This window comes from Schistocerca piceifrons, chromosome 1, assembly GCF_021461385.2.
Source record: "Schistocerca piceifrons isolate TAMUIC-IGC-003096 chromosome 1, iqSchPice1.1, whole genome shotgun sequence".
Classification (NCBI taxonomy): domain Eukaryota; kingdom Metazoa; phylum Arthropoda; class Insecta; order Orthoptera; family Acrididae; genus Schistocerca; species Schistocerca piceifrons.
The window spans coordinates 269,944,414-269,971,980 of NC_060138.1; the positions used below are offsets into that span (position 1 = coordinate 269,944,414).

Below are 27,567 nucleotides of genomic sequence, written 5' to 3' on the forward strand. Positions count from 1 at the left end.
GCTGCCTTTTCTTTTTCTTTTCTCACGTCCACATGCACTTGCCAAATAAGCTATGTAACTGCAGAATGTACCTCATTTCAGCAATTATTTTTACCTGTCAACAATTTGAATGGGTATCATCTCACACAGTGAATGGTCTAATTTATCTCTCACTGCAAATCTCATTCAGAACTGCTCATCCTACATTGCTACGCTATAGCGGTTGTTTTTATTGCCAACTGTTAGTATGTTTTTGCAACAAGCGCTATCTCGTGAGATTGTAATAAGTAGGGTGTCAAACTAACCAACATGTAGTTGTGATAGATCTTTTGAGGCAGTGGTCAGTGGTCGGAAATGGACTATGTGTGTCACGACAAATTGCCTCGTAAGTTGCAAAACAGTATACAATCAGCTGTGGTAAATCTGCGGCGAAGTGTGACATTGCTTATAATTGGCGAACGGTTGTCCACAATGAGCTATTTCTCGTCACAATAACATATAGATAATATAACCACAGTCCTTCGCAAGACTGACCACCACCTTCTGGCGTTTCTGGTGCATAACGCGACAAGGGAAGTATATAAACGGAGCAGAGAAGAATGGGGAAACAATCTAGCGGCGATACTGGCCGCAAATAGAGAAACCCACTTAACAGTGTTTTGTGCAAAGGGCAGATTGTTATGGCCTGGCGTCCGGGAACGGAAACTGCAAAGCTGGTCAGCTACTCGCGTGTTGCTGCCGTGAGCATCTGTGGAAACCAGTTGAAGGACGGTAAAAACATGAGTAGGTGACAAGGTACTGGGCGTTCACGTCTCATCAGAAACGTGGAGGTCACAGGCTTGCCCGCTCTGAGGAGTAGGATAGGCGTCGATCCGTGGCGGATCTGTCATCAGACTACATGTTTCAGAACACACCGTTCAGCGCGCGTTGTTGAACATGGAGCTTTGCAACAGACGACCCCTACGAGTTCACATAGTGTGGTCTTACTTGTTTTGGCTCATCGGCATTAATATTTAACGTACAGTGTAGTAATGATGTAGTGCCCAGAAAGCCAAACGAATATACAGACGGCAATTTTACAGCATGCTTCATTTATGCAGCCGAAAATATTTTACTGACGTCAACAGAAGATTGCGAGAGACTGGGTAACGACACAGACATAAACGGGGCGCTAAACAGCATAGGACAAGCTGATGTTGGCCGTGTGTGACAGTCTCTGTCAATCTACCGGTGATGTGTGCACTTAGAGCGCGACCCCAAAGAGAGTGATGAAGGAGCTACAATTACACCACCATTATAAATAACATGTGAAAGCACTGTGACTAATTTTGGGCCTACAGTTCAGATCTGTCAATGAATGAACAGCCGCTGTGCTAGAGAGTCTAAATATATCAGCAGACGAAACCTCTTTCTCCGTGACAGTGTTTTCGAACTTTCATTGACGCTGACGAAAATTCATTCGTCACACTCGCCTCCAGTCAGTAGCATTGGTTATAACTTTTTTCAGATGGAGTTATGTAATTTTATATCATGGGATCTATCTCCTGCTGTCCCGTTTTACTTATTCGTGTTACCCGGTATTCAGTCCGCGATGGTGCAACTGTTGACAAACATACCTCCTTTTATTCTCAACGTCATGTGATTTTCACAGTTTCAGTGCACCGAACTACATCGATGTTGATTTCAGAGCACCTCGACGACAAGTGTAATCGTTGAACTGGAAGTGGAGGTGGAGGTCCTATCCCAGAATCAGTGCAATCACCGTATTTCAGTTCAAATGGTTCAAATGTCTCTGAGCACTATCCTTCATTGAACGTTCTGCCAGGCACTTTATTTTGAATAGCAGAGTAATCAAAAAATGGTTCAAATGGATCTAAGGACTATGGGACTTAACTTCTGAGGTCATCAGTCCCCTAGAACTTAGAAATACTTAAACCTAACTAACCTAAGGACACCACACACATCCATGCCCGAGGCAGGATTCGAACCTGCGACCGTAGCGGTCGCGCGGTTCCAGACTGAAGCGCCTAGAACCGTTCGGCCACACCGGCCGGCCGTATTTCAGTCCTCTGGGTTTTTCCATAGTGTAACTTCATGACGGTGTTTGAAATCCTAGTCGAAACTAACGAGGGGAAATTGTTTTGCGTTAACAGTCGCCAGGGGTACTTGACAAAATACTTGACAATATATGGCAAAATTTTATGTGCCATTGTAATACCTATATTCGGGTTGCTGTGCTTCACTGTGATCAACTTTTTTCACCTGCGAGTTCTTGCCGTAACTTCTAATTGATTATGCGAAGATAAAAAGAGACAGAAAAAACACACATTTACTCCAAAATCTTGTCTCACAATACCCATTATAGGGTCCCCTACGACTTGCGTTATGTAACTTTGCTCCTTATTTCATTATCTGGAAGCGCTGTCGATATAAACCTGCCAGAGGCAGATATGCTGCGAGTGGAGGAGTGGAGGGGGGGGGGGGGGTGCAGTGGTCTCTCGCCAGCTCTGTCAAATAACGAAATAACGATGAACGCAGCAAAGAAGTTTTGTTTTCTCACACGAACTCAGATTCGTCTGTTGGTACTTGTGCTGATGATGACTCTTCGCTAGAAACTACACAACGCAACAGAATTAAACGATCACTTTTCTAACCCCGTAACTGCTCCGAATTGCGACGCATAAGTTTGAAATTTGGTTCACGTGTGCCTACAGCCTTCCTGTGTAATGGTACAAAAGCGTAGTGCCCTCCGACGCCACCCTTTGGCCTCGACGACGACTGAAACAACAAGGTGTTGGCACGTCCGAAAAGAAGGTCAAACCTAAGAAGTTCATGTGACGTCTAAACGGGCTAATGACGACACACTGGCCCCCATTTCCGCCACAATTTTGTCCAACGTCACCTTGGAGGGGACAGACGATGGGTAGGTTGTCACAGGCCCTCTTACCCAAATTTCAGCCTTTCTTCTGACTCCTCTAAGATGGAGGTCAGAACCGCGACGCCCAGCATTGAAATCGCGCGGTTTTCTTAAGAGTGGTCGAGGAAAACATTCCAGATAGATCGTCGCTCAGAATTAGCACGAAATGGTCTCGGCGGATGGCACAAATGGCGTCAATGAAACCACCCCTCTCTCTGGGGTGGTGATTGCCACATAACTCGCTGTCAAAATAATGAAGTTCCTAGTGAGATCCTTAACAGGACGACGTTCATGACAAACTTTGACACAGCTGATAATCTCGGACGTTTCAACCCTTCTCTAGGGTCATTGGGAGGCTGCATCCCAATTAAACGTGATCGTATCCCCTTTGGAAAAAAATGCAACTGCAATTTTTGCTCTCTTACGCAGGTTGGGACCACTGGGGACCGCTCAAAATCATTCGACGAAATGTGAACGTGATCTGGGGCAGCAACGGGTGCTTTTGCTTTCCCAGCCCTCCTGTTTTGCGCCCTGCTATGGCATGATCATGGAAGGGTGCGAGACTGGCTCAAGCAAAGGTTCCCTCAAACACACCTAGTAGTGCAAAACTTTCTGTGACCCGCCGTCCCCCCACCTTTACTGAAAATTTTAAATATGAACGTGTATAAAGCCAACGCGTAAAGTAGTCCGAGGCGCTTTCACGCATGCAACTGGAATCAAAGGGGTTTCAAGTAGTTGCTGCCTGCTGGCGCCCAGGTTTACTTCACATGTTCGCACAGTAAAGGCATATTCTTAAAATTCTCAGCGAACGAGGGCTGCTGCCACCGAGTCTACTGCGCAATTGGAGGCTCTTAGAGGGACACTTTGCCGTTGTGTTCACGCACGAGTCTACGCCGCACCCTCTTGTGGCCACGCCACGGGAGAGCGCAAAGCATCCTTTGATGCTTCGAATGGCGTTCGAAGTGCGTCGGATGATTTCGAAAGATCCCTAGTGCTTCCAACCTATACACAAGGGGTAACACTTCAAAGGGGTGATATCATGTCCATCCGGGATGCAGGTCCAAAATGTCCCTAGAGAAGGTTTGAAATGTCCGAACCTGTCAGCAGAGTCGAAGGTTGTCAAGAACGTATTCCTGTTCCCCCTTGCACTGCGAACTGTCGTCTTAGACCGCGAAATGTATGGTAATCATCGCCCTGGTGGAACTACGAGGGGATGCTCTTTATACCGCCCCATGAGGCCTTTTCGTGTCTGTTCTGAGCGGTGGTGTGTCTAGAATGCTTTTCTCGGCCACTCCTAAGAAAACTGCGCGATTTCAACGCTGGGGGTCGCAGTTCTGACCTCCATCGCACAGGCGTCAAAATAAAAGGGTGAGATGTTGGCAGGATGGGATGTGACGGCTCCCACCGTCTGACACATCCACGGTGGAGTTGGGCAGAGTAGTGATGAAAATTGCTACCACATTGGTGAGACATTAAGCCACCCTAAACGTCACCAACTTCTGAACTGTGGCCTATTTTTCGCATGCGTCGACACCTTGGTGTTTGCAGCGTCGTCGAGCCCGAGGATGACGTCACAATGGGAGGCAGTTGCAGGTTTCGGAAAAATGTGATCCTATGATTCCGTTGACAGGTGTATGTAAGCCAACATTAGGTTGTCGAGTGAATTCAGTGCTCGATCCTGACATTTATTGCGCCCTGTCTTCATGCAATAAAATGAGACTGTGAACTAACATAAAGCGTTATCTGTAAGTATCTCCAGGGTTCCAGAAAACGGCTGCCCAAAAACTACAAGACGTACAGAAAAATGCTACATACCGTGGATAGAGCATGTATCCAATTATCGATTTGTAATGTCTACCATAGCGTTGTTTCACTAGGGAGCAGGCGTCTCATTACATTTAGACAAGTCATCCGCTCCATGCTGTTACGTTAAGTTAGCTCACGTCTGCAGATAGTCAAGCCAAATAACAGATTTCCATGCCCGCTGCTGCCACGCTATCCTAGACAATTCGTGTCAGCGACTTTAATGAGTTTTACTCGCATATTGACATTTGCCGCGTCACAGAATGCATAGTGAGTACTTGTGAGTTAAGCACTTTGAGAACAGCTCTATCCACTGATGTGTGTACTTTCTTTACAACAATGCTTTCACTTAGTCTTCTTCTGAAACTTTTTTAAAACATCATGCATACAAGAACCCACATTAAGGCATCATATTTCGACGCCCTTAAGGAGACCATTCAGAGACAGAAATGCCTGCTTCACTTCGCTATTTACTGTAACTAAAGTGCGCGTCATTTATGACGGCGGCCGAGTTTAGGGTCATCCTGCGCATCTGACGTCACAAAACACAGTAGCCAATGAACAGAGAACGACGTTGCCAGAGCTCGACTGCAGTGCAGAGCACGGACAAGTGTCTTCAGTTTTAGAAACTTTCAGTCATAAATAAAGTAATTGAACGAAAGCAGTGTCTTGATAGCAGACTTTCTTTTATAGAAAGTTTGGAAAAAGCATTCTTTATACCAATTGCTTTATATTCTATTAATTAATTAAACCAAACAAGCAATAAGCCTCCTAATTCAGGCGATAGCAAGGAAAGGTATTTGTATCATTCTCACTAACCGCTTTTTTGCAATAAAGAACAGCTTTAATTGTTTATTTCCTATTGCACTTCGACGAAACGTGAGTAATTCATAGTCATACCAACAGTGTTTGTCGGTATTTTGCGTGATATTTTAAAGTCCTCAGGGAGGTATATTGATTGACAAGCTGCGATAGCGTAATGGTTACGTGTTCGGTCAGAGGGTTTAGCTACCCTCTGTAACAAAAAAAACTGAGTGAGCGAATCAACGACCAACCTGAACAGGCCTCATCGGACGTCCGCCACGAACAAATTCAGCGAACAATCTAGAACAAAATGAGATCAACAAAACAAAAACAAAAACAAAAAAAAAGTGGAAGGTTCTGAGTTCAAACCTTGTTTGGTGCATAATATTTTCTTTATTGAAAAACAATATCAAAGTGTATTACTTCATGAATTGTATACGTTTGAATGTAATTTTTTGAAATTTCTAGTGGCAACTAAAATCGACCATACGGAAAGTATAGGCTATGGACTTTTACCTCCGCAAACTGTTCAAAATTTCGTTCAATGGTTTCCTACATCTAATGCTGCACAATAACTGCGTTGAACTTCGTAACAAAATTAAGTCATTTATGGGGGGAAGGTACCAGTCAAGAAGATGTGTAAAAATAAAATTTTTGGGGGGAAATAGTTTTTGTGAAATCTAATGATAAAGTGTGTCAAAACAGTCGAAACAGCAGTCGCGGAATGCGGAGAGCACGTCTCTGTAGCAGGGAAAGGGTTAATGCGGCCGTGGTGGCTTTATTTCATAAACTGAGCGCTCCCCCCTAAACGTAAGTTTGCGAACTATGTACTATGGCGCTGCTTGTCTTGGCGCGTACAACTGGCAACGCATCAATCTCCCGCGTCTGGGCGGGCATGCGCGAACCGCCAAGATAAAAGAATTGAACTCTAGCCGAGTACTGGTATTGCCTTGGTACGTATGTGTCCCAATCTTCCATTAGTCGTCGTCGTCGTCGTCCTCCTCCTCCTCCTCCTCCTCCTCCTCCTCCCCCTCCTCCTCTTTGCCCATCTACTCCTCCCCCTCTCTAAATCCTTCTCCTCCTCCCCCTTCTGTCTGTCCGTGTCATCTTACCCCTCCCCCCCCTTTTTCTCTCCACGTTATCACACCCATCCCGGTAGGAGGCTGGTGGTTCTTATCCTCACAGGATTCCTTTCCATATCGTAACTAATGTGTGTTCGAAATTTGATTTAAATCGTTCCAGGGGCTTAGGATGAGCTTTTTACCTGTGGCCTTGTCCGCATACGACTATGTCAAATATATTTCACGCACATTTAAAATACTTAGTACGTAATTGTACACGCATCTCACCAGCATCTCTAGCGAATTTCGCCCTGCAATTTTCTTTTTATGCAGCTCAAGATTTTTGTCATATCTCCAGAAGTACGTGTGGTACAATGATATATTTTTGTGGGTACATCCAATAGTATATATGTCTACCGTCTGAAGTATATTGCGAATAGAGTTGGTAGTAAGGAAGTAACAAAATTTAAACGTAATGCACGGTTCAAATGGCTCTGAGCACTATCTGAGGTCATCAGTCCCCTGGACTTAGAACTACTTAAACCTAACTAACCTAAGGACATCACACACATCCATGCCCGAGGCAGGATTCGAACCTGCGACCGTAGCAACAGCGCGGTTCCGGACTGAAGCGCCTAGAACCGCTCGGTCACAGCGGCCGGCAGTAATTCATGATGCGACAGTTTCACTGCATTAACGGAGAATATGTAATAACCGATAAAGATTTTTTCCTTTCATCATTTTGTGCGGGTTGTCTTCGAGAGGAAGTTTCGTGCAGGTTTGAAGTTATGTGTAATGTTTGTTGCAAGTCAAATACTGGACGAATAACTTATGGGCACTCGCGCGTCGTTGGTTACGCTACTTTCTCACCCGCAGCCCTTTGATAGATAAGTTGTTCTTAGCCGTATAGAAATTCTTACCAGATGGTACGTGATGTGTACCAAGTTTGGCTGAGTTGGTCCAATGCTTTAGGAGGAGATGTGGAACATATATGTACATGAATTTTTATGACATTTGTGTACTGTATGTGGATTTATGTATACTGTGTTGTACTCAAAGTAACTTCGAAGTCCGTATTTTTTTTTTCTATTTGAAGAGTACAGTGCTTTAGAAGGCCTGGTCCAATCGCCAGTAGGATGCCGTTGCCTTCCTCCGATCTTTGAAGTGACTTACCCACCCAGATACATAAGGAACTAGCGTGGTCTCCAACAACGGTGGAACATTATAAAACGTTGGCAGAGATGGAAGATCTGAAAGGTGACAAAATTCCTAGAACTGACCGAGGATCGAACCCGTGACATTTGGATGTATAGTCTGGCACTTTACCACTGAGCCACCGAGTCTGACAAGCGACGAATCCTCATTGTCGTCCCCCGGTGCACCCCCTACGTTGGGAAAACGCAGACGTGAGGGTGCTCACCACCAGTAGGAGAGGAAGAGGATGCCGGGCGCGGTGAGCGCCACCTGGAGCAGCCGCCAGTCGCGGATGCAGTAGGCGATCGCGGCGGTCAGCATGTAGCCCAGCGTGAAGAAGGTCTGGCAGCCCACGCCCGCCAGCGTCCGCTTGCTCGGCCCCACCATCTCCATCGCTGCAACACCAACCGATGCCGGCGCTCCCTTTAGACCAGGCAACCGACTGCAGGATCGAGATAGTCGCGGCGTGGGCTGGCGAAGACGTGGCCTCTCGCTCAGTAGCTGCAGGACGGCTCTCCTCCACAAGTTGCCAACGCCGTATGTCAACGCCGAACTCAATGTCGATCAGAAACCTCGCTGTTTTGAGTCCATCCCTCAGGTCAGCGATAGAAAGAGTCTGCTCTGCACAGCGGCCTCTCTGTTTCCATGGCGAGTCCAGGTGGCGGCACACTTTGGTCCAGTATCTTCCAGAAGACTTTTCAGTACATCCAATTAGCTGTTGATACAAGAAATTATAAAATTTCCACGGCTGTAGAAAAATCCAAATCTCGAACAGCGTTGCCTGCATTAATCCAATTTTCATCCAAGACTGATAAGGCTGGGCTGAATCATATTTGCTCGTTCAGAACTGTTGCACCATCACTAGTTTCGAAACTAGTGGATTCGCCTTTTATTCCAGGTCAGATTTACAGATAGTAAGGAAAGAGATTGGGTTCAATGTCTTCTTAAAACGAGGTGCTAGATCAGTTGGAAAATGAAGGTCAATATTTAACGTTCATTCGAGGAAAAGGCCGTTGGACACGGAGAACAGGCTTGGGAAATACGAGGGAGGCGAAGGCTACCAGCCGAGACAAAAAAGGAACCATCCCGACACTGGCCACAGTCGATTTAGGGAAGTAATTGAAACCTTAAATCTGTATGACTCTATGCGAGTTTTGAACCGCATTCCCACTCGTCTGTTTCGCTCGCTAATTCAGTTGGAGGCATCAAGCAGCAAGTGAGAGGAATGGAAGAACGACTGACAGTTACCATAGTGGCCTGTTTGAAGGACGTACCCTGACATTCTCTTGTTGTAGCTTTCGGAGAACCTGTATAATCAGGGTGGCTTGACTGGGATTTGAAAACTGCTTCTCTTAATCAGCAGTAGGATCTCTTAATTACTGAGATTATTCTCATCATGTTAACGTAAGCTTCAAGAAGTTTCTGTCTATAAAAGTAACTAGTTTCTGAGTAGTATATGCACTCGCACTGTAAAGGTCATCTGTTAGTTCAGAGCCCGTGGTAGGTTACCGAAATGGGATAAGGAATACTTTTTCGCTCAAACTTTGTGACAAGCATTTGTAACGTTTGCACATTCTATTAAATGTACAATTGTCATATGAAGATAACTCATTGGTCAGAGATCTGTCAAAACGTCTGGGTACATCTACGCACCTTCCATAAATTTTTCGTACCAAAACCTGGTAAACAGCGTTAGTTATAGCGTCGTGAAAGTTTTGTCTTTCCGCTACTAAGCCAATAGGCTTCGTCTATTTGATGACTGCCGGCATCAAATTCCCTGATTGTCTAAGAGATTTAAAATACCTGTAATTTGTGATTCTTGAGTTTCTCCCGGCGTATTTGATAATCAAAATGTCCACGGGTGTACTGCCGGTCTACAGTGTCCAACGGGCACAATATTTCGGCGATCATACATGTCGCAGTCATCAGGTGAACTGACGGACTGAGCTCCTGTGAACGTGCCGGTACGGAGATCCGTACGCTATGGCTGCTCAGGGGGAACTGAGCACGTTCACAGGAGCTCAGTCCGTCAGTTCACCTGATGATGGCGACATGTATGATCGCCGAAATATTGTGCCCGTTGGACACTGTAGACCGGCAGTACACCCGTGGACATTTTGAATACCGGTAATTTGTTCTAGACGTAACGATTTCTGTAATTTGTTTCATTCTACTGACGAAAAAAATCAGTACGTACACACACACACACACACACACACACACACACACACACACACACAAAACATTGTTTCAAAATTATCCCAGAAATAAAATTGAAGCATGATGTGTACAAGTCGAATGAGAAGACGACTCAAAATTTGTAACAAGGCTGGATATCCAACCCAGGTCTTCTGCTCACCAGGCAGATGCCATAACCACTACGTCAACGGGCCGCAGTGCCTTTCCACAAATGCACAGACTACCTTAACGTAACTCCCTCCTCAGTGCAAATTCCATTCACGCCTCAGCCCACTTTGGTATTCCCCTAAACTCGAACAAGATTGCAGAAGCTCTCCAACTGTATTAGAGTAGAACCTCAACATCGGCCGAACAGTGGGACCCCGACTGAAGCCCGTGCAGAGGTGCTTTGATCAAATGAAACGAACAATGCCTTTCGGTTTTAGGGAGAACACTAAAGTGGGCTGATGCCTGAATGGGAATTTGAATTGAGGAGGGAGGCACACTAGAATAGTCCGTGCAGTTGTTCAAATCCACTGTGACAGGGTAGCGTCGTGTGTAGCGCATCGGTCTAGCAGAGCACGGGGCCCTGGGGGTCGAATCCCAGCCTTGGTACAAATTTTCGTTCGTCGCTTCAGTCTGCATATAAACATCATTGATGCTTGAAACTAGAAAGGTCTCTGGGACCGTATAGTTCCATTTGAAAAAATATAAGAACTTCCAATCCCCAGTTTCTGATTGACGATTTTGGGAGGTTTTCCTTGATTATCAGGCAAATGTGGGGACTAGTGACCCCCTCTCAAGCATTCCATCCTCTACCCCCACTCCTTGACGGTTTATGACTGGAAAGAACCAAATGCTCTGTAACATCTCTAATTTCATATTTGTGTAGTATGGATTGTTTGTGAAACTGCATTAGGGAAGACACTCTACAGGAGGAACTTATCTTTAATCTACTAATTTTAATGTTCAGGACAATGCTGGAATTAGATAAGAGAAACTGTATCAATTCTGGTGTTAGTAAGATAAGCCACTACTAGGTACTAACCGAGCACGTATGCGACGAGGAAGACGCCGGATGACGTCATACCGATGATGAGCCGCATGAAGGCGAACGAGTAGTACTCTGGCGCACCGGCCACCATGAAGCCGGCGGTCACCTGCAGCACCAGCGACACGAGGAACACCTTGCGACGGCCGTACCTGCAAATATAGTTTCGTCTCACTGCTGCGTCACCAGGAGCGTGACTCTGCAAAGTCTTCAGTTACGTTCTACATTTTCCGAAGTGTTACACGCACGAATATGACTGACGCATGAATAGAACCATAAACTGCCCACCAGATTGCGTTACCGTGCAGCGCCTTGACAATGTGGCACCAAAGCAAGAAAAGAAGTTTTGAGTGTTGGATTCTACGAGATGTTTACCTGTTACAACAGTGCAGTGTGCATTGAAAATGAACTGCGGAAAAGAATGACCATGTAAAAACACCATTGCGCATTGGTATCGACAATATAGGGACACTGGTTGTCTGTAAACAGTAAAGTAGTGGCCGACCACGTGTGCCAGAAGCCATGTGGAGAGCGCGAGGATAAGTTTCGTACATGCCCAAAAAAATCAACGGTCCGCGCAAGCTACGAACTTGGAATACCCAAGCAAACTGCGCACATTATTTTGCGACGGTGCCCATACTTTTGCATCACAAGACAGTAAGCACTTGAGGATGAACATTTCGCCTGCAGGTTGACATTCAGCGACGAAGCAGCCTCCCATTTGCATGGAAAAGGTAATCACCACAATATAAATGTGTAGGATATTGAATATCCTCATGGAAAAAAAGGTTCAAATGGCTCTAAGCGCTGTGTGACTTAACATGTGAGGTCATCAGTCGCCTAGATTTAGAGCTACTTCAACGTAACTAACCTAAGGACATCACACACATCCATGCCCGAGGCAGGATTCGAACCTGCGACCGTAGCAGGCGCGCGGTTCCGGCCTGAAGCGCCTAGAACCGCTCGGAAAAGTGTGGCGCATGAATGAGATTCGGGAAAGACGCTGTATGGGCCGTTTTTCTTCTGCAAAGAGACTGTGATGGGTACCTCTCACAACATATTGCTGTTGTGGTTGTTTTCAAACTGACTGCTTAAATCGAGAATTTCGTCGACAATCAAGGCTGGGCGCCCTTCACGAGCATCCGTGATCGTCGCTTCATAAACGACGAACTTCCGCATTTTTGATATGGGCATAGTGGTGAAGATGACGTGGCTCTGTTTCCCTAGCACCCCACGTCGCCTGACCTAACGCGTTGTGCCTTTTTTCCTTTAGGGTTCCATTAAGGGCCGTATTTACGTACCACCACTGCCAACAACACTGGAACAGCATAAAGAATGCATCATTGTTGCTGTGCTGACCATTTATAGGATGTTGCTTCATAAGGTATGGAAGGAAGATGACTACCGCCTGGACGTGTGTCGTGTAACCAGAAGGGTACTCTTAGAACATTTGTGGAGTGCTGAATGCAAACTTGGTGAGTTTACGGTTCTACTCGTACAGCAATCAAATTTATACATCTAATTTTTGGGAAAATACAGAGACCTGGAAATTAATAAATCGTTTATAGCATAAATTAAATTTCCTTTTCTTTATGTCTGTGGCCACAAATTTTTTTGTCACTTATAGTAGTTACAGTAGTGAACATATTTTAGGGATCGGGCAACCGCAGCCACAGTTCCATATGTTGAATGAAATCTTCCGCACTGGCTGATAAAAAACTTTTAGTAAGAGTCACAACTGGTTTCTCATCATTGGAGATGCATCTTCATTGGCAAGTCTTTTATTTTTCCAAACAGTCATGACGCAGCAAAAAGAATGCTTAGAAAGAAGTCCCACCGTTTAATGTCGAGATGAAACCAACAGCACTCTAAAAGCGTTTGTCTGTGATTAAACTCACCGGGAACGCGCTGCACCATGGCGTAGACATCATAGTAGTGTGCACGGCGGCACACTTTTGTGATGTCTACGGCGTGGTGTAGCGTGAATCCAGCCAGATTATTAACACAAAAAAAAACGCTTTTAGCGTGCTATTGGCTTAATCTTGACGATTAACGATGGGACGTGTCTCTATGCTTTCCCTTTGCAGCGCCATGACTATTTAAAAAATTAAATCTATCGCCTGAAAATGCATCTCCAATGATGCGAAACCGGTCGTGACATATTAATAAAAGTATTTTATCAGCTAGTGCGGAAGATTTTATTCACCATTGCAATAGTAATCAAGAGCGTGAATAACGTGCCAATTATGCTAGCTTGCGATACTCCTTTTCTTAATTCCAAAATTCCTTGTTGACAAGCGAAGTTTTATCGTTGATGTGGCTTAGTCGCGACATTATCGGAGATCATAGTAACGGAAACTATAGCCACAAAAACTGTATTTCGATAGCGAACGTTTCGATTTACATCACTCTTACATAGTCCAGAGGTGGTGTATTTACACAATGAAGACCTAACGAGATGCTAAAGCACGTTAGTCAGGTAAAATTATTATGTTGATTTTATTACTGGATTGGTGAATAAGTTCGCAGCGTTTTTCCATATGTTTGACGGACACAACAGATACACATAGCACAGGCTTCATTCATCAATAATATATTCTCATTGACTATTTACAACAGCCTGCCAACGCTGGGGTAACTTTCAGTTTCCGCCACAGTAGAAATCAGGTGATTTTGAGGCAAAAAACACTTCGAATCATGTTTGGGGCGCATTTTTCTCCAGAAAGGAAGTTCCACGAAGGTGGTTCGATAGAGAGCGGAAAACGTGAAATCTCAGGGCGCAAGATCGGGTAAATAAGGTGGTGTGAAGTGATTTCTGAACCAAACTTCTTTATGGCGCTTTTGATCAGTCTAGCAGAATGCGGACGGTCGTTATCGTGGAGTAGCGTCACTTCATGCAGTCTTACGTCGTTCTTCGATTGCCTCTGCAAGACGTCTCAGTTGTTGACAGTAAAAGTCAGCAGTGATGGTTACATCTCAGGGAAGCAGTTCGTGGTACAACACACAGTCGCTGGTTTGACCAGATGCTTAGCATTATCTTCTATGGATGTGCGTAGACCATTGCGTTGCTTTGTTTGACCTCAACTGTTCCTTTCTTTTTCTTGTGTTAGCATAAAGACACCATTTCTCGCCACCAGTAGCGATACAGAGTAGGGGAGGTCGGTGGTGTTCACGAGCGAATGCATGATCAGCAAGCAGAAATGCACATACGACCACCCGCTGATTTTTGTGATTTTGGGTTAGAACATGTGGTACCCATACGCACGGTTTTTGAATCTTTTGTATTCAAATGTCGCACGGTAGTGGAATTATAACAGTTCATCATATTTGCCGGTCCTCGAATACACTGACGTGGACCATTGTGGATTAATGCATTTTTAAGCGATCTTCTTCAAACCGCGAAGGTCTTCCTGAACGTGGAGAGTCATTAAGATCAAAACGATCCTCCTCAAAACGAGAAAACCAGTTTCTTGTCGTGCTCTATCGAATGGCATTATCCTCATACGCGACACAAATGTTACTGGCTACATCCGCTGCTGTCACCCCTCTATTGAATTCAGAGAAAGGAATATGTTGGAGATGTTCCAATTTCTCCACTTGGCATTCCACTTTCTAGTATCCGCTATCTGCAAATGACAAAATAACAATATGTAGACTCAAAGAGCAACAGTGAACTACCAAAAAAATGACAATCGATAAATAGCCGCGTAGCAACCGGAATACCAACGTGAAAAAAAACTACGAACTTATACACGAACCATAGTTAGTCACCGGTTTGAGTAAAATGAAATGGCAGTGACTCATGTACTGCATAATCTTGTCATTTCGAACAGATGGTGAAGCCGGATTATGTCCGAATGCCGTATGAATTAACCGATTCGGCCTTTAAACAATTAACGATATCGACATGCTACGCCATGTACCGTAGAGGAAGTAGTTCATATTGCATCGAATATACCGGGTGATCAAAAAGTCAGTATAAATTTGAAAACTTAATGAACCACGGAATAGTGTAGATAGAGAGGTAAAATTGACACACATGCTTCGGATGACATGGCGTTTTATTAGAACAAAAAAAATCCCATATTGCTAGACGCGTAAAAGATCTCTTGCTGCCGTCGTTTGGTGGTGATCGTGTGCTTAGCCGCCACTTTCGTCATGCTTGGCCTCCCAGGTCCCCAGACCTCAGTCCGTGCGATTATTGGCTTTGGGGTTACCTGAAGTCGCAAGTGTATCGTGAACGACCGACATCTCTAGGGATGCTGAAAGACAACATCCGACGCCGATGCCTCACCATAACTCCGGACATGCTTTACAGTGCTGTTCACAACATTATTCCTCGACTACAGCTATTCTTGAGGAATGATGATGGACATATTGAGCATTTCCTGTAAATAACATCCTCTTTGCTTTGCCTTACTTTGTTATGCTAATTATTGCTATTCTGATGAGATAAAGCGCCATCTGTCGGACATTTTTTGAACGTTTGTATTTTTTGGTTCTAATAAAACACCATGTTATTCCAAGCATGTCTGTTAATTTGTACCTCTCTATCTACATTATTCCGTGATTTATTCAGTTTTCAAATTTATACTGAATTTTTGATCACTCGGTACACGTGAAAATGTAACTGCGCGATACACTGCGTGAGATTATAATTTGGAATTCATCAACAAAATAATGACACTGGGGCCTGTAAGACCCAAAAGTCCAAGCAGTGTCCCACGTAATGAGAGCATACGACACTGTTGCCGGTGAATGACGCTACACCGTAGACAACGCTCTACCGTGTCCAGACTTCAGTACAGCGCAGCGGACGCACTCACTTGTCGGACAGAGCTCCGAACGTTACTGCTCCCAGTAGGACTCCCAGCATGACGCACGCGTCTGCGGTCGCTCGCAGCCACTCCCTGCCGCACACCAGGTCCCACTGCAACACGATACACGGACGGCTGAGACCAGGAAAACACGTGACACTATAGTACGCGGGTATCAGTGGGGTACTCACGTCGGTGGTCGCGCTACTGGAAATCTGCGAGGTGTCGTAGACGTAGGACTCGCAGGGCACGGAGACGTTCGAGGGCACTCCGTACTCGAAGTACTCCGCCTCGAAGTCGGCGTCGAGGCGTCGGCAGGAGGACCAGGCGTCGGCGCGCTCGTCCCAGGGCAGCGTCATGTTGACCAGCGCTGCCGGCAGCGAGTACTCCGGGTCGGGACCCTCGTAGGGCAGCCGGCACCTGCGCAGGCGAGCGCGCAGGTTCAACGTGCGTCCCCACTACTACTATAGTCTAGCACGGGTATTCGACCACATGATCTTGTGTGTGTGTGTGTGTGTGTGTGTGTGTGTGTGTGTGTGTGTGTGTGTGTGTGTTTTGGAAAAATTCTCTTACCCAATCGGCCACACAGTTATACTAACCAGGTGTCAACAAACGATCGTGATGAAACTCGTGTGGAGATGGGGCAAAGTAATTTTTTTTCTCGCTTGTGCCCAATTTGATTTAAAGGGTAAAACACCCTGAAGGCAATTTGGCATATTAGGTTTGGGGAGAATATCTTTGAAACAATGATATATGTAAAAACACTTCATATATAGAAGTTTATAAGTAACCATGAACTACATGAACCATGGACATTGCCGTTGGTGGGGAGGCTTGCGTGCCTCAGCGATACAGATAGCCGTACCGTAGGTGCAACCACAACGCAGGGGTATCTGTTGAGAGTCCAGACAAACGTGTGGTTCCTGAAGAGGGGCAGCAGCCTTTTCAGCACTTGCAGGGGCAACAGTCTGGATGATTGACTGATCTGGCCTTGTAACACTAACCAAAACGGCCTTGCTGTGCTGATACTGCGAATGGCTAAAAAGCAAGGGGAAACCACAGCCATAATTTTTCCCGAGGGCATGCAGCTTTATAAGAGTCGAGGGGCATGGAAGGGAAGCAGTGGTTGGGAAGGGAGTGAGACAGGGTTGTAGCCTATCCCCGATGTTATTCAATCTGTATATTGAGCAAGCAGTAAAGGAAATAAAAGAAAAATTCGGAGTAGGAATTAAAATCCATGGAGAACAAATAAAAACTTTGAGGTTCACTGATGACATTGTAATTGTGTCAGAGACAGTAAAGGACCTGGAAGAGCAGCTGAACGAAATGGGCAGTGTCTTGAAAGGAGGATATAAGATGAACATCAACAAAAGTAAAACGAGGATAATGGAATGTAGTCGAATTAAACCGGGTGGTGCTGCGGGAATTAGATTAGGAAATGACACGCTTAAAGTAGTAAACGAGTTTAGCTATTTGGGGAGCAAAATAACTCATGATGGTCGAAGTTGAGAGGATATAAATGGCAATGGCAAGAAAAGTGTTTCTAAAGAAGAGAAATTTGTTAACATCGAGTATAGATTTAAGTGTCAGGAAGTCGTTTCTGAAAGTATTTGTATGGTGTGTAGCCATGTATGGAAGTGAAACGTGGCCGATAAATAGTTTAGACAAGAGAATAGAAGCTTTCGAAATGTGGTGCTACTGAATAATGCTGAAGATTAGATGGGTAGATCACGTAACTAATGAAGTATTCAATAGGATCGGGGAGATGAGAAATTTGTGGCACAACTTGACTAGAAGAAGGGATCGGTTGGTAGGACAGGTTCTGAGGCAACAAGGGATCACAAATTTAGTATTGGAGGGCAGCGCGGAGGGTAAAAATCGTAGAGGAAGACCAAGAGATGAATACACTAAACAGATTCAGAAGGATGTAGGTTGCAGTAGGTACTGGGAGATGAAGAAGCTTGCACAGGATAGAGTAGCATGGAGAGCTGCATCAAACCAGTCTCAGGACTGAAGACCAAAGCAACAAGTAATTAACGTTCTTGAAAACCATATAATTATTTTTGTAAAAATTTGAAATTTTGCAAAATACCTCACAAACATTACTTTGGAAAAAGAGAACGTTTGTTACAACAAATTAAAGAAGCTGACAAGCTACATACCTCCATGTGTAACGAAGCTAGTTTCTGAAATGTAGTTTTCCTAAAATAAGTTGTACACAATATGTTGCCAGGTTATTTTCAACATAACTAATTAAAATATCAAAATATTCATTATTAGTGTAGTTATTTATTTTACTTATACTTTTTTTCTGTTTTAAATTGTTTATGTTTATATCAACTTTTGTTGGAAGCACTCTGTGAGAAGATTTTCAGATCTACACTGAAGCGCCGAAGAAAGTCGTATAGGCACGTGTATTCAAATACAGAGAGATAAAAACAGGCAGAATGCGGCGTTGCGGTCGGCAACTCCGTATAAGACAACTGTCTGGCGCAGTTGTTAGATCGGTTACTGCTGCTACAGTGGCATGTTATCAAGATTTGAGTTTGAACGCGGTGTTACAGTCGGCGCACGAGCGATGGGACACAGCAACTCCGGGGTGGCGATGAAGGGGGGATTTTTCCGTACGACCATTTCACGAGTGTACCGTATATATCAGGAATCCCGTAAAACCTCAAATCTCAGACATCGTTGTGGCCGGAAAAACATCCTGCAAAAGAGGGATCAACGACGACTGAACAGAATCGTTCAACGTGGCAGAAGTGCAATCCTTTCGAAAATTGCTCCAGATTTCAATGCTGGGCCACCATGAAGTATCAGTGTGCGAACCATTCAACGAAACATCACGATATGGGCTTTCGGAGCCGACAGCCCACTCGTGTACCCCTTGATGACTGCACGGCAAAGCTTTACGCCTCGTCTGAATCCGTCAACGTCGATATTGGACCGTTGATGATTGGAAACATTTTGCCTGTTCGGACGAGTCTCGTTTCAGATTATATCGAGCGGGTGAATGTGTACGGGTATGAAGACAGCCTCATGAATCCATGGACCCTGCATGCTAGCAGTGGACTCTTCAAGCCGGTGTAGGCTCTGTAATGGTGTGGGGTGTCAGCAGTTAGAGTGATATGGGACCCCTGACACATCTTGATACGAGTCAGACAGGTGACACATATGCAAGTATTGTCTCTGATCACTTGCATCCATTCATGTCCATTGTGCATTCTGTCAGATTTGGGCAAATCTAGCAGTACAATGCGTTACCCCACGCGTCCACAATTGCTACAGAGTGGCTCCAGGAACACTCTTCTGAGTTGAACACTTCCGCTTACCACCAAGCTCTACAGACATGAAAATTATTGAGCAGATATGGTATGCCCTGCAACGTGCTGTTCAGAAGAGATCTCCACCCTGTCGTACTCTTACGGATTTTTGGACAGCCTTGCAGGATTCATGATATCATTTCCCTCCAGCACTACTTGAGACAGTCGAGTTCATGCCACACCATGTTGCGGCACTTCTGATTGCTCGCCGGGGCCCTACACGATATTAGGCAGGCGTACCAGTTTTTTGGCTCTTCAATGTACTTCTGTTGAATGATTCGTGTTAATCTCCACTTGAGAAACGATACAAATAAGCTGATACACGCCTGATACAAATCAGGATATTTAGAAGATCACCTGTTACAATTTGAATTCCTGCTTAACTTTATTTTGTATTGTGTTCTCCACTATGTATATTATGAGAAGAAATTTCTTTCATTTTATGTGAGTCGGGTAAGAAAATGTTATATTCAATTAATGAAGTACAATACATGGAACGGTAAATAAGAAATTAGTGTAAAACGTTAAATAATTTAAAACGTAAAATAAATGTAGCTCAAATACCACCAACAACAATTAATGTTTCGATATTGTAGTTAAGTTTGTTGGAAGTACTCTGCCAGCACACATCGATGTATGTAGTTTGAAAGCTGCTTTAATATATGTTGGAAAAAAAGAATTCAGCTTACATACTTGATGGTGGTGGAATATTTTGGAAACTTTCAAATGTTTACAAAAATTGATTATACAATTTTCGAGAACGTATCAATTTATGAGAAACTTTTCTTATCGTTTTCCTCCAAACCTAACGTGCAAAATTGACTTTCAGGATATGTTTAACCCCCATAAAAATGAAACTGGACACAAAACAAAAATACGTATTGTATTACTGTGCCCCTCTACACAGCTGCCTAGTTACATCGATATCGTTTATTGACATTTGGGTATGTTTCCTTGTAAGTACCAGCTGGTTATAATTAAAGTCAGGATTTTCTACTATTGCAGCGCGAACTGTGTACATGCCAGGACGCTGAAATACCTTAGGTGGGTTAATTAATCGGTGTGCTCGCGGAGTAAGCTGAAAAAATAATAGTTTCACTTTCTGCCAACAGGTACCAATACGGCGCTATAAGCTGTCAGAATGTGAAATGCTTCCTGTTTTGACATCAGTAGGCTGTTTGTCGGTTGTCAGTGTTTAAGTGACTTTTCGTACAAAGAGTTAAGACGGCTCCAGTTTTTCGTACGAACTGCAATGATTATTGAGAAGAAATTTTGCAGTCAGAGCTCGAATTGTGTCACTGTAATTATCTCTTCCCTGGACAACAGTTCAAACGATTTTGCGGGCACATTTTACACTGGTAACCCTAAAAGGTTCAGAATGTGCACCATATAAAGCCTGAAGATAGGCTACAACAACGTGACTTTGCTCATCGTATTTTGATATGTATGGAAGTGGAGGATACGTAGCAGGGGAATATTCTTTGGACGAACTAGGTACATTTTACTACCCATAGTGCCGCGAATGCACGACACTATCGCGTATGGCAGGGGTCTCCAAACTTTTTAGTCCGCGGGCCACATTGACTCCTCCACGAAGTCATAAGGGCCAAGATCTACCTAGTGGGATTAAAGCACCCCAGCACTCCATGATCACCGTAATGTAAGGCTAAAGGAAAGATGAAATCGCAAAAATTTGTTTGGGAACAACTAGCACTGAAACGAACTACGATTTTTATTTAATTACATAATTTTGATTGGTGGACGTACCTGACCGAAATTCAGGCGTATTTTATTCTGGCGAATTTCACCGACAAAGAAGTATGTCACTGCACATTCTTCACGAAAGCGTCCTGCAAAGTTAACGAAATCTCAATCATTGGTAGCAACACTATTACTCTACCTCTGTTACGTCTTGCAGTATGTCAACGCATTGTTATTTCAAGCGGCGCAACAATAAGTTTAGTTACGTAGTCTTGTAGCGAGTAGCAGAGCCAATTTCAAATGGCTCTGAGCACTATGGGACTCAACTGCTGAGGTCATTAGTCCCCTAGAACTTAGAACTAGTTAAACCTAACTAACCTAAGGACATCACAAACATCCATGCCCGAGGCAGGATTCGAACCTGCGACCGTAGCGGTCTTGCGGTTCCAGACTGCAGCGCCTTTAACCGCGCGGCCACTTCGGCCGGCGCAGCAGAGCCAATGTCGCTGTGTATTGGTCGCGATAGGCCTCGAAACTCAATTGCTGGCAGTATAGGTACCACCTCAAATATTTGGCGGGCCGGATACCGGGGGTGTCCGGCCCGCGGGCCGTAGTTTGGAGACCCCTGGCGTATGGTGTTGCCCAGAAAGTTTCACTGCACTCAGATTTTGTGACTGTGTGGTGTGGTTTCACAAGCTTCTTCACTCTCGCTCAGTTTTCTTTGAGGAGATGACACTTTGTGGTCCTTTTAGATGTACAGTGATATCTTCACGTAATAAGGATCTCCTTGTGCAACGCGTGATTCTTGTTTTACAAGGACGCAGCTGTGCCCACGCCACTATCTTTATGCAAGATGAGGCAACACCACATGTCACTTGCCAGATTAAAATTTGCTTGTTTGAAAGTTTCTGTAATGACCGCATCATCTCTAGACAATTTCAAGACGTATGGCCTTCAAGGTCCCCTGACCTAAATGTAGGTAACTTCTGGTTGTGGTGTATCTGAAAGGCCGTGTCTTTCAGGGACGTATTCAAAATCTTCATGACCAGAAGGTAGCATACGACGACATATCGATCTGATTACGCTGGATATGCCGTGAGCAGCTGTCGACCATGCTGTGTTACTGATGCAGCATGTTGCTGAGTCGGGAGGACACGATGAACACATGTATTGTAACTTGTGACCTTGTTCTAATAAACGTGCCAGGACCTCCGTTGTCATGTGGCTCATCGTTCCTCCACTCCTTCGCACCACATTCTGACCTCTTACAGTGCCATATTTTCACCCGGCAGAAACTGGAACTATTATTTTTTTTTCAGCATACTCTGTGAGCGCAGTGGTTAATACGTGTACGATATTTCAGCATCCTCTGATGCTTACAGCCCAGAATGCAGCTCTCTGAAGACTACCAGTTTAATTATAACCGCTGGTGCCTAGGGATTGCGACACGTTTAAAGACCATCAATTCAATTCACAAAAATTGTTGAAACTATTACAAAATAGACAACTCTGAAAACTAAGAAAAGTCGATATTATCGATAACAGAACTGTCTCACAGAGAGCAATATCGTGGCTACCCATTAATGAATCTAAACACAAATGATCGACCCGCACCAGATCACAGTACCCAAGTCTCGTATGACAAAGTGGCGATTATTGCTTAGGGAAGTAGAAGGGAAACTGTAAACTAAAACCAAACCCCTTTCAGACAAGTTACCCCTTTCCACTTTTGCTCAAAGAGATAAACAGAAAGCTAAACATTATCCGAAACTGCAGCAACCTGAGACATTCGGATAGCCAGCTAGGTATCGTTGGACATGTTACTGACCTATAAATACCATCGCGAAAAGTCCCGCCAAAGGGTTGCCACCAGGATCATTATCATGTAGAAACTACCGAAAAGTAAATGTGCAGCCAGAACAACTGTATTAAGAAAAACTGCCGAAGCAGTCCACGTCCCCATAAGCTAAAAAAGTGAATACAAGTGTAACACCAAGAGACTAACACAATACATGAAACCCACAACACTTGGGAACTTGTAATGAGCGACCGGATTCTTAGATCTTGAATACCAAAGAATTTCACATGACAGTACAGAAAAGTTTACAGACTTCCGACGAGAGCCACCGTCTACTCGGTGCTTCATGTGGACTTGCGACATTTATATCTCCCAAGAGGTTCCTTAGCACCGAGCTAAATGAGTCCTCCAACGACTACCCTGCCTCACAAGAGATGCCCAGAGACAATACATCAAGTTCGAAGATTTTGAGAACTCTGAATCGCATCAGAACGGATGTAACACCAATTAAACAAATATGATTAGATGGGGCTCAAAGACGAAGCAGATAAATGCGACTGTGATGAAGTCCAGGACATGGAAATCATCTACAATTTCCCAACAACCCCGTGATATGTAGGGATGTAGGAGATATTTCGACAGTTAACGAGCTATGGCCTGACGAGAATGAAGGAGTGGACGTGACACGATATTAAGCCGATAAACTTATTAAAGAAATTTCAGGACACGGAAAATAAAAATAAGTACATTTGTGAATAAGTTGGAACTTTCAAATACAAAATGTTGTGAGGAAGGCGAACCGAAGATAGCGTTTTACTAACGTAACACTAGGAAGTTTCAACAAATGTACTGGAGATAGTACCTACGATACGGCTGTCTGTCCTCTTTTTGCAGAACTGCTCCGCGTTGTGGCATCCGTGCTTGATAGGGTTGAAGGAGAACGTCAAAAAAATTCGGAGAAGGGCAGATTTTTTTGCATTATCACGATATAGGAGAGGGAATGTCACGTATGTAATAAGTGAGTTGAGGTGGCATTCTTTAAAACAAAGGCGTTTATCGTTGCGGGAAGTTCTTTTCACGAAATTTCAGTCCCCCACTTTCTCCTCCGAACACCAAAATAACAGGTATCAGAGCTTACACGGAAAGTTAGGTGTTCCCTTTTCCCGTGTGTTACTCTAGAGTGGAACGTTAGAGCAATAGCCTGAAAGTGTGTCTATGAACCCTCTACTAACACGGAATTTTAGGATAATCTTTTACATGTAAGATTACATGTAGGATTCTGATCAGTGGCTAGACACTATGCACGAGAGTTAAAAACATAACTGAGAAACTTTGTAAAGGATAAGAAGAGCGAAAACAGTTCAGGACCGTCGGTCATGCGTGGACGGTACTTTAATACTCAAACAACTAACAGAAAAATGTGTTGAAAGAGGGTGAACAGTCCATTTATCATTCGTAGATGTAGAAAGGGCATTTGATAGAATGATATTAAACAAATAAATTGTGAGTGAGCATGAGGTATAGCGGTGTCTTAATACCCCGCATTAATGCAATAGTACACCACGTCAGGGAAAGCGGGTAATTTGTTATGGCAGGCATTCCCAATTAACAAAGAGTTTAGAGGGGGCTCTACCCTGGCCTTTTCACTGTTTAAAATTTATTTGGAAGAAGTGCTAAAGACACGAAGAAGGAAGTGTATTATCAGTGGGAGATGCTGAACTACACTATCCTAAAATGCAAGCTCTCACGGCCGGCATTTGCTCTCTTGATTTATGCTTTATGCCCATATACGAGAAGTAAGGAACAGGGTATTTAGAAGTTGGGAATTGAAACTAACCAGATTACACGGCATTTACTCGCAAAGTCTCTGGAGGTCGCTGGTTCGAATGCTGAAGGGGGAACGAATGTTCATAGCCAGATTCTGACTGTCGAGAAAGCGCAAGCGATGATGGCGGCGGCGGCGGCGGTGGTGGTGGTGGTGGTGGTGGTGGTGGTGGTGGTGGTGCTTATCAGGTGATTGTGTAGGTGACTTATTTCCAAACCTTTCCTCTGTGGTCCAGCCGCGAGGAGTGACCTCGCGGTTAGAGGCGACATATCACGGATCATAAGTTAGTTTAAGTAGTGTGTAAGTCTAGTGGCCGATGGCCTCAACAGTTTGGTCCCCTAGGAATTACACGCATTTGGACATTTGAACATCTGTGGTCCAGGAAGTGTAGATACGTGACACTATTGTCGGTGATGGCGAAGTGTGAAGTTCGGTACCGTTTTTTGTGCTCCACTATTTTAACTACGCAATCGACTGACCACTGCGAAGTGGGACACTTTCGATCAGTGTTAGTGATATTTCTGTCATGTACCATTTTCGAACAGAGGGAAAAATGCCGTTTATATGTTTCGGTGCGCTCCATAATCTCTCATATCTTATTCCTTCGCTCCAAAGCGAGAACCAACAGTTATTCGCTGCAACAAAGTCGCAGTTCTTCCAAATAATACCATTTGGAATGTTTTAGGGTGATGAAGGAGCTGCACTGATTTGCCGGACCTCTCTGAATTCGCCTGATGTCTCCTATCATGCGTAGTAGATTATGACTACAGACACTGGAGCAATACTTTAGAAATGTTAGCACTAGCATCCTGTGCGCGATTTCCTTTATAGATGAGCCCCATGTTCTCAGTACCATTTCAACCAATCTTAGTCTTCCATTCACCGTCCCGACTACTGACATCCAATGTTATTTCCTTTTCGTATAACTTTGGATTATTATTCACAAATATTTACATGATGCGACAGCTACAGAACTTTACACCTCATCCGGTAATAGTATACTATCACTCTCTTGCCTTTTTAATGTGAATATGAACTTATTTTCGTATTTATTCATCGGCCTTAGTTGCACCAATACAGACAGAACACACACACAATATCCTAAAAAGTTAAAACAAACTGCAATTCGTTGGTGAGTAACACAGAAAACGTTACCTGCAGTTAAAACAACACGGACAGATATGTACTGAGGTGATAAAAGTCGTGGGATACCTCCTAATATCTTGTCGGACCTCTTCTTGCACGGCATAGTTCAACACTCGATGTTGCGTGGACTCAACAAGTCACTGAATGTTCCCTGCAGAAATACGGAGTCATGCTGTCTCAACTGCCGTCCATAATTGCGAAACTGTTGTCGCTGCAGGATGTTGTACTGAGCTGACATATCGGCATGTCCCATAAATGTCCGATGGGATTCGTGTCGGGCGATCTGGGTGGCCAAATCATTCGCTCGAATTGTCCAGAATGTTCTGAGATGGCGCATTGTCATCGACAAAAATTCCATCGTTGTTCGAGAACGTGAAGTCCATAAATGGCTGCAAATGCTGTCCAGGTAGCCGAGCATATCCATTTCCAGTCAATCATCAGTTCAATTGGACCAGAGGGCGCTGTCCATTCCATGTCAACATAGCCCACACCATTATGGAGCCGGCCGGAGTGGCCGAGAGGTTCTAGGCGCTACAGTCTGGAACCGCGCGACCGCTACGGTCGCAGGTTCGAATCCTGCCTCGGGCATGGATGTGTGTGATGTCCTTAGGTTAGTTAGGTTTAAGTAGTTCTAAGTTCTAGGGGACTAATAACCACAGTAGTTAAGTCCCATAGCGCTCAGAACCATTTGAACCATTTTGAACCATTCTGGAGCTTAAACAGTGCCTTGTTGACATCTTAGGTCTATGGCTTCGTGGTGTCTACGCCACACACTGAAATCTGGATTCATCTGATCAGCCATGGTGTTCCAGTCGTCTAGGTCCTTTAACGCCAAGTTTCGCCGCACTGTTCGTCTTACGTCCCACATTGATTTCTGTGGTTATTTCACGCAGTGTTGCTTGTCTGTTAGCACTGACAACTCTCCACAAATTCCACTGCTCTCAGTCGTTAAGGGAAGGCCGTCGGCCACTGCGTTGTCCACGGTGAGAGGTAATTCTCGGCACTTTCTTGACACTGTGGATGTTGATCCCCGCAAACTGTCTCATTACCCACGGCAGTTGAGCTGCATTTCAGAAGTCACATTTCGGCATACCATTGGGCTTTCGGTAGATGCGGGTGGTCTTGTTTGTACCAGTTCCACTTAAGCATATCTTCGGTCTCTCTAACACACTGTTCCATCCGTTTTTGGCCATGTGTCTAGCTACTGCAAGAGATCATCCGCTGGGATGAATCGCTCTTGTACGTCATTTGTCTTTGAGTCATTATCCTTAGAGCATTATCTTGCATTTAACCACATTTAGAAAGTGGTGTCAGCCGTTACATCAAGTAAAGAAACTAATTCTTTTTCATTTCCTTACAGTCGTCCAGTGTCGATGCTTTGCTATAAATAGCAACATTATCGCGAAAGAGCAGGAAGAGCTGCTGACCTTACCTGATAGTGTTTGATGGATACTGGTAACATAAGTGTTCCTATTTTGTGTATCTGAAACATACGCGATATCGCTTTCTTTTCAGTTGAATATTCATCAATCAACATAACACATTGGCTCCTGTCAGTCCAAACTTCATCGAGGCCGGTCGCGTATCTGTGTAGACACTATTACTGAACCTCTGTTATTATTCGATACAGAGTGTCTAAACATCCTGCGGCAATCTAGGAATGCGAAGTTTACACTGTTGGAGTGAGTCTACTGCTTGCGAGTTGTCTCTGTTAGGAACACAAGATGTGTTTCGCACGCTTATTCTATTCAGATAATATTAAAATGTGAGTTCGGAATGTGCTCTATGCCTCTGCATTACTAGAAATTTCAGGATATTGCTGCGTAATCCTGTGTAGTTGCTGTTTACCCTTCATGTAAACACTGGTAACCAGCGCTCTTTTTCATTCACGGCGGAACATTGCGCGAGAAACTCTCTAAAAAGTTACGGAGTCAAACTCCACAGCACAATTTATGTAAAATCTAGTAAGC

At 44.3% G+C, this 27,567-nt stretch overlaps 1 protein-coding gene across 2 annotated transcripts in view; it reads right to left on the reverse strand.

Moving 5' to 3' along the window:
- LOC124791304 (organic cation transporter protein-like) overlaps nt 1-27,567 on the reverse strand; it is a 137,330-nt gene that overhangs the window by 41,093 nt on the left and 68,670 nt on the right. For both annotated transcript variants that reach the window (XM_047257851.1, XM_047257850.1), the window contains exons 3-6: nt 15,996-16,224; nt 15,814-15,917; nt 10,985-11,139; nt 7,985-8,153 (exon numbers count right to left, since the gene is read on the reverse strand). In XM_047257851.1, the coding sequence (XP_047113807.1) occupies nt 7,985-8,153; nt 10,985-11,139; nt 15,814-15,917; nt 15,996-16,224 (657 nt within the window). The remainder of the gene's footprint in view (nt 1-7,984; nt 8,154-10,984; nt 11,140-15,813; nt 15,918-15,995; nt 16,225-27,567) is intronic.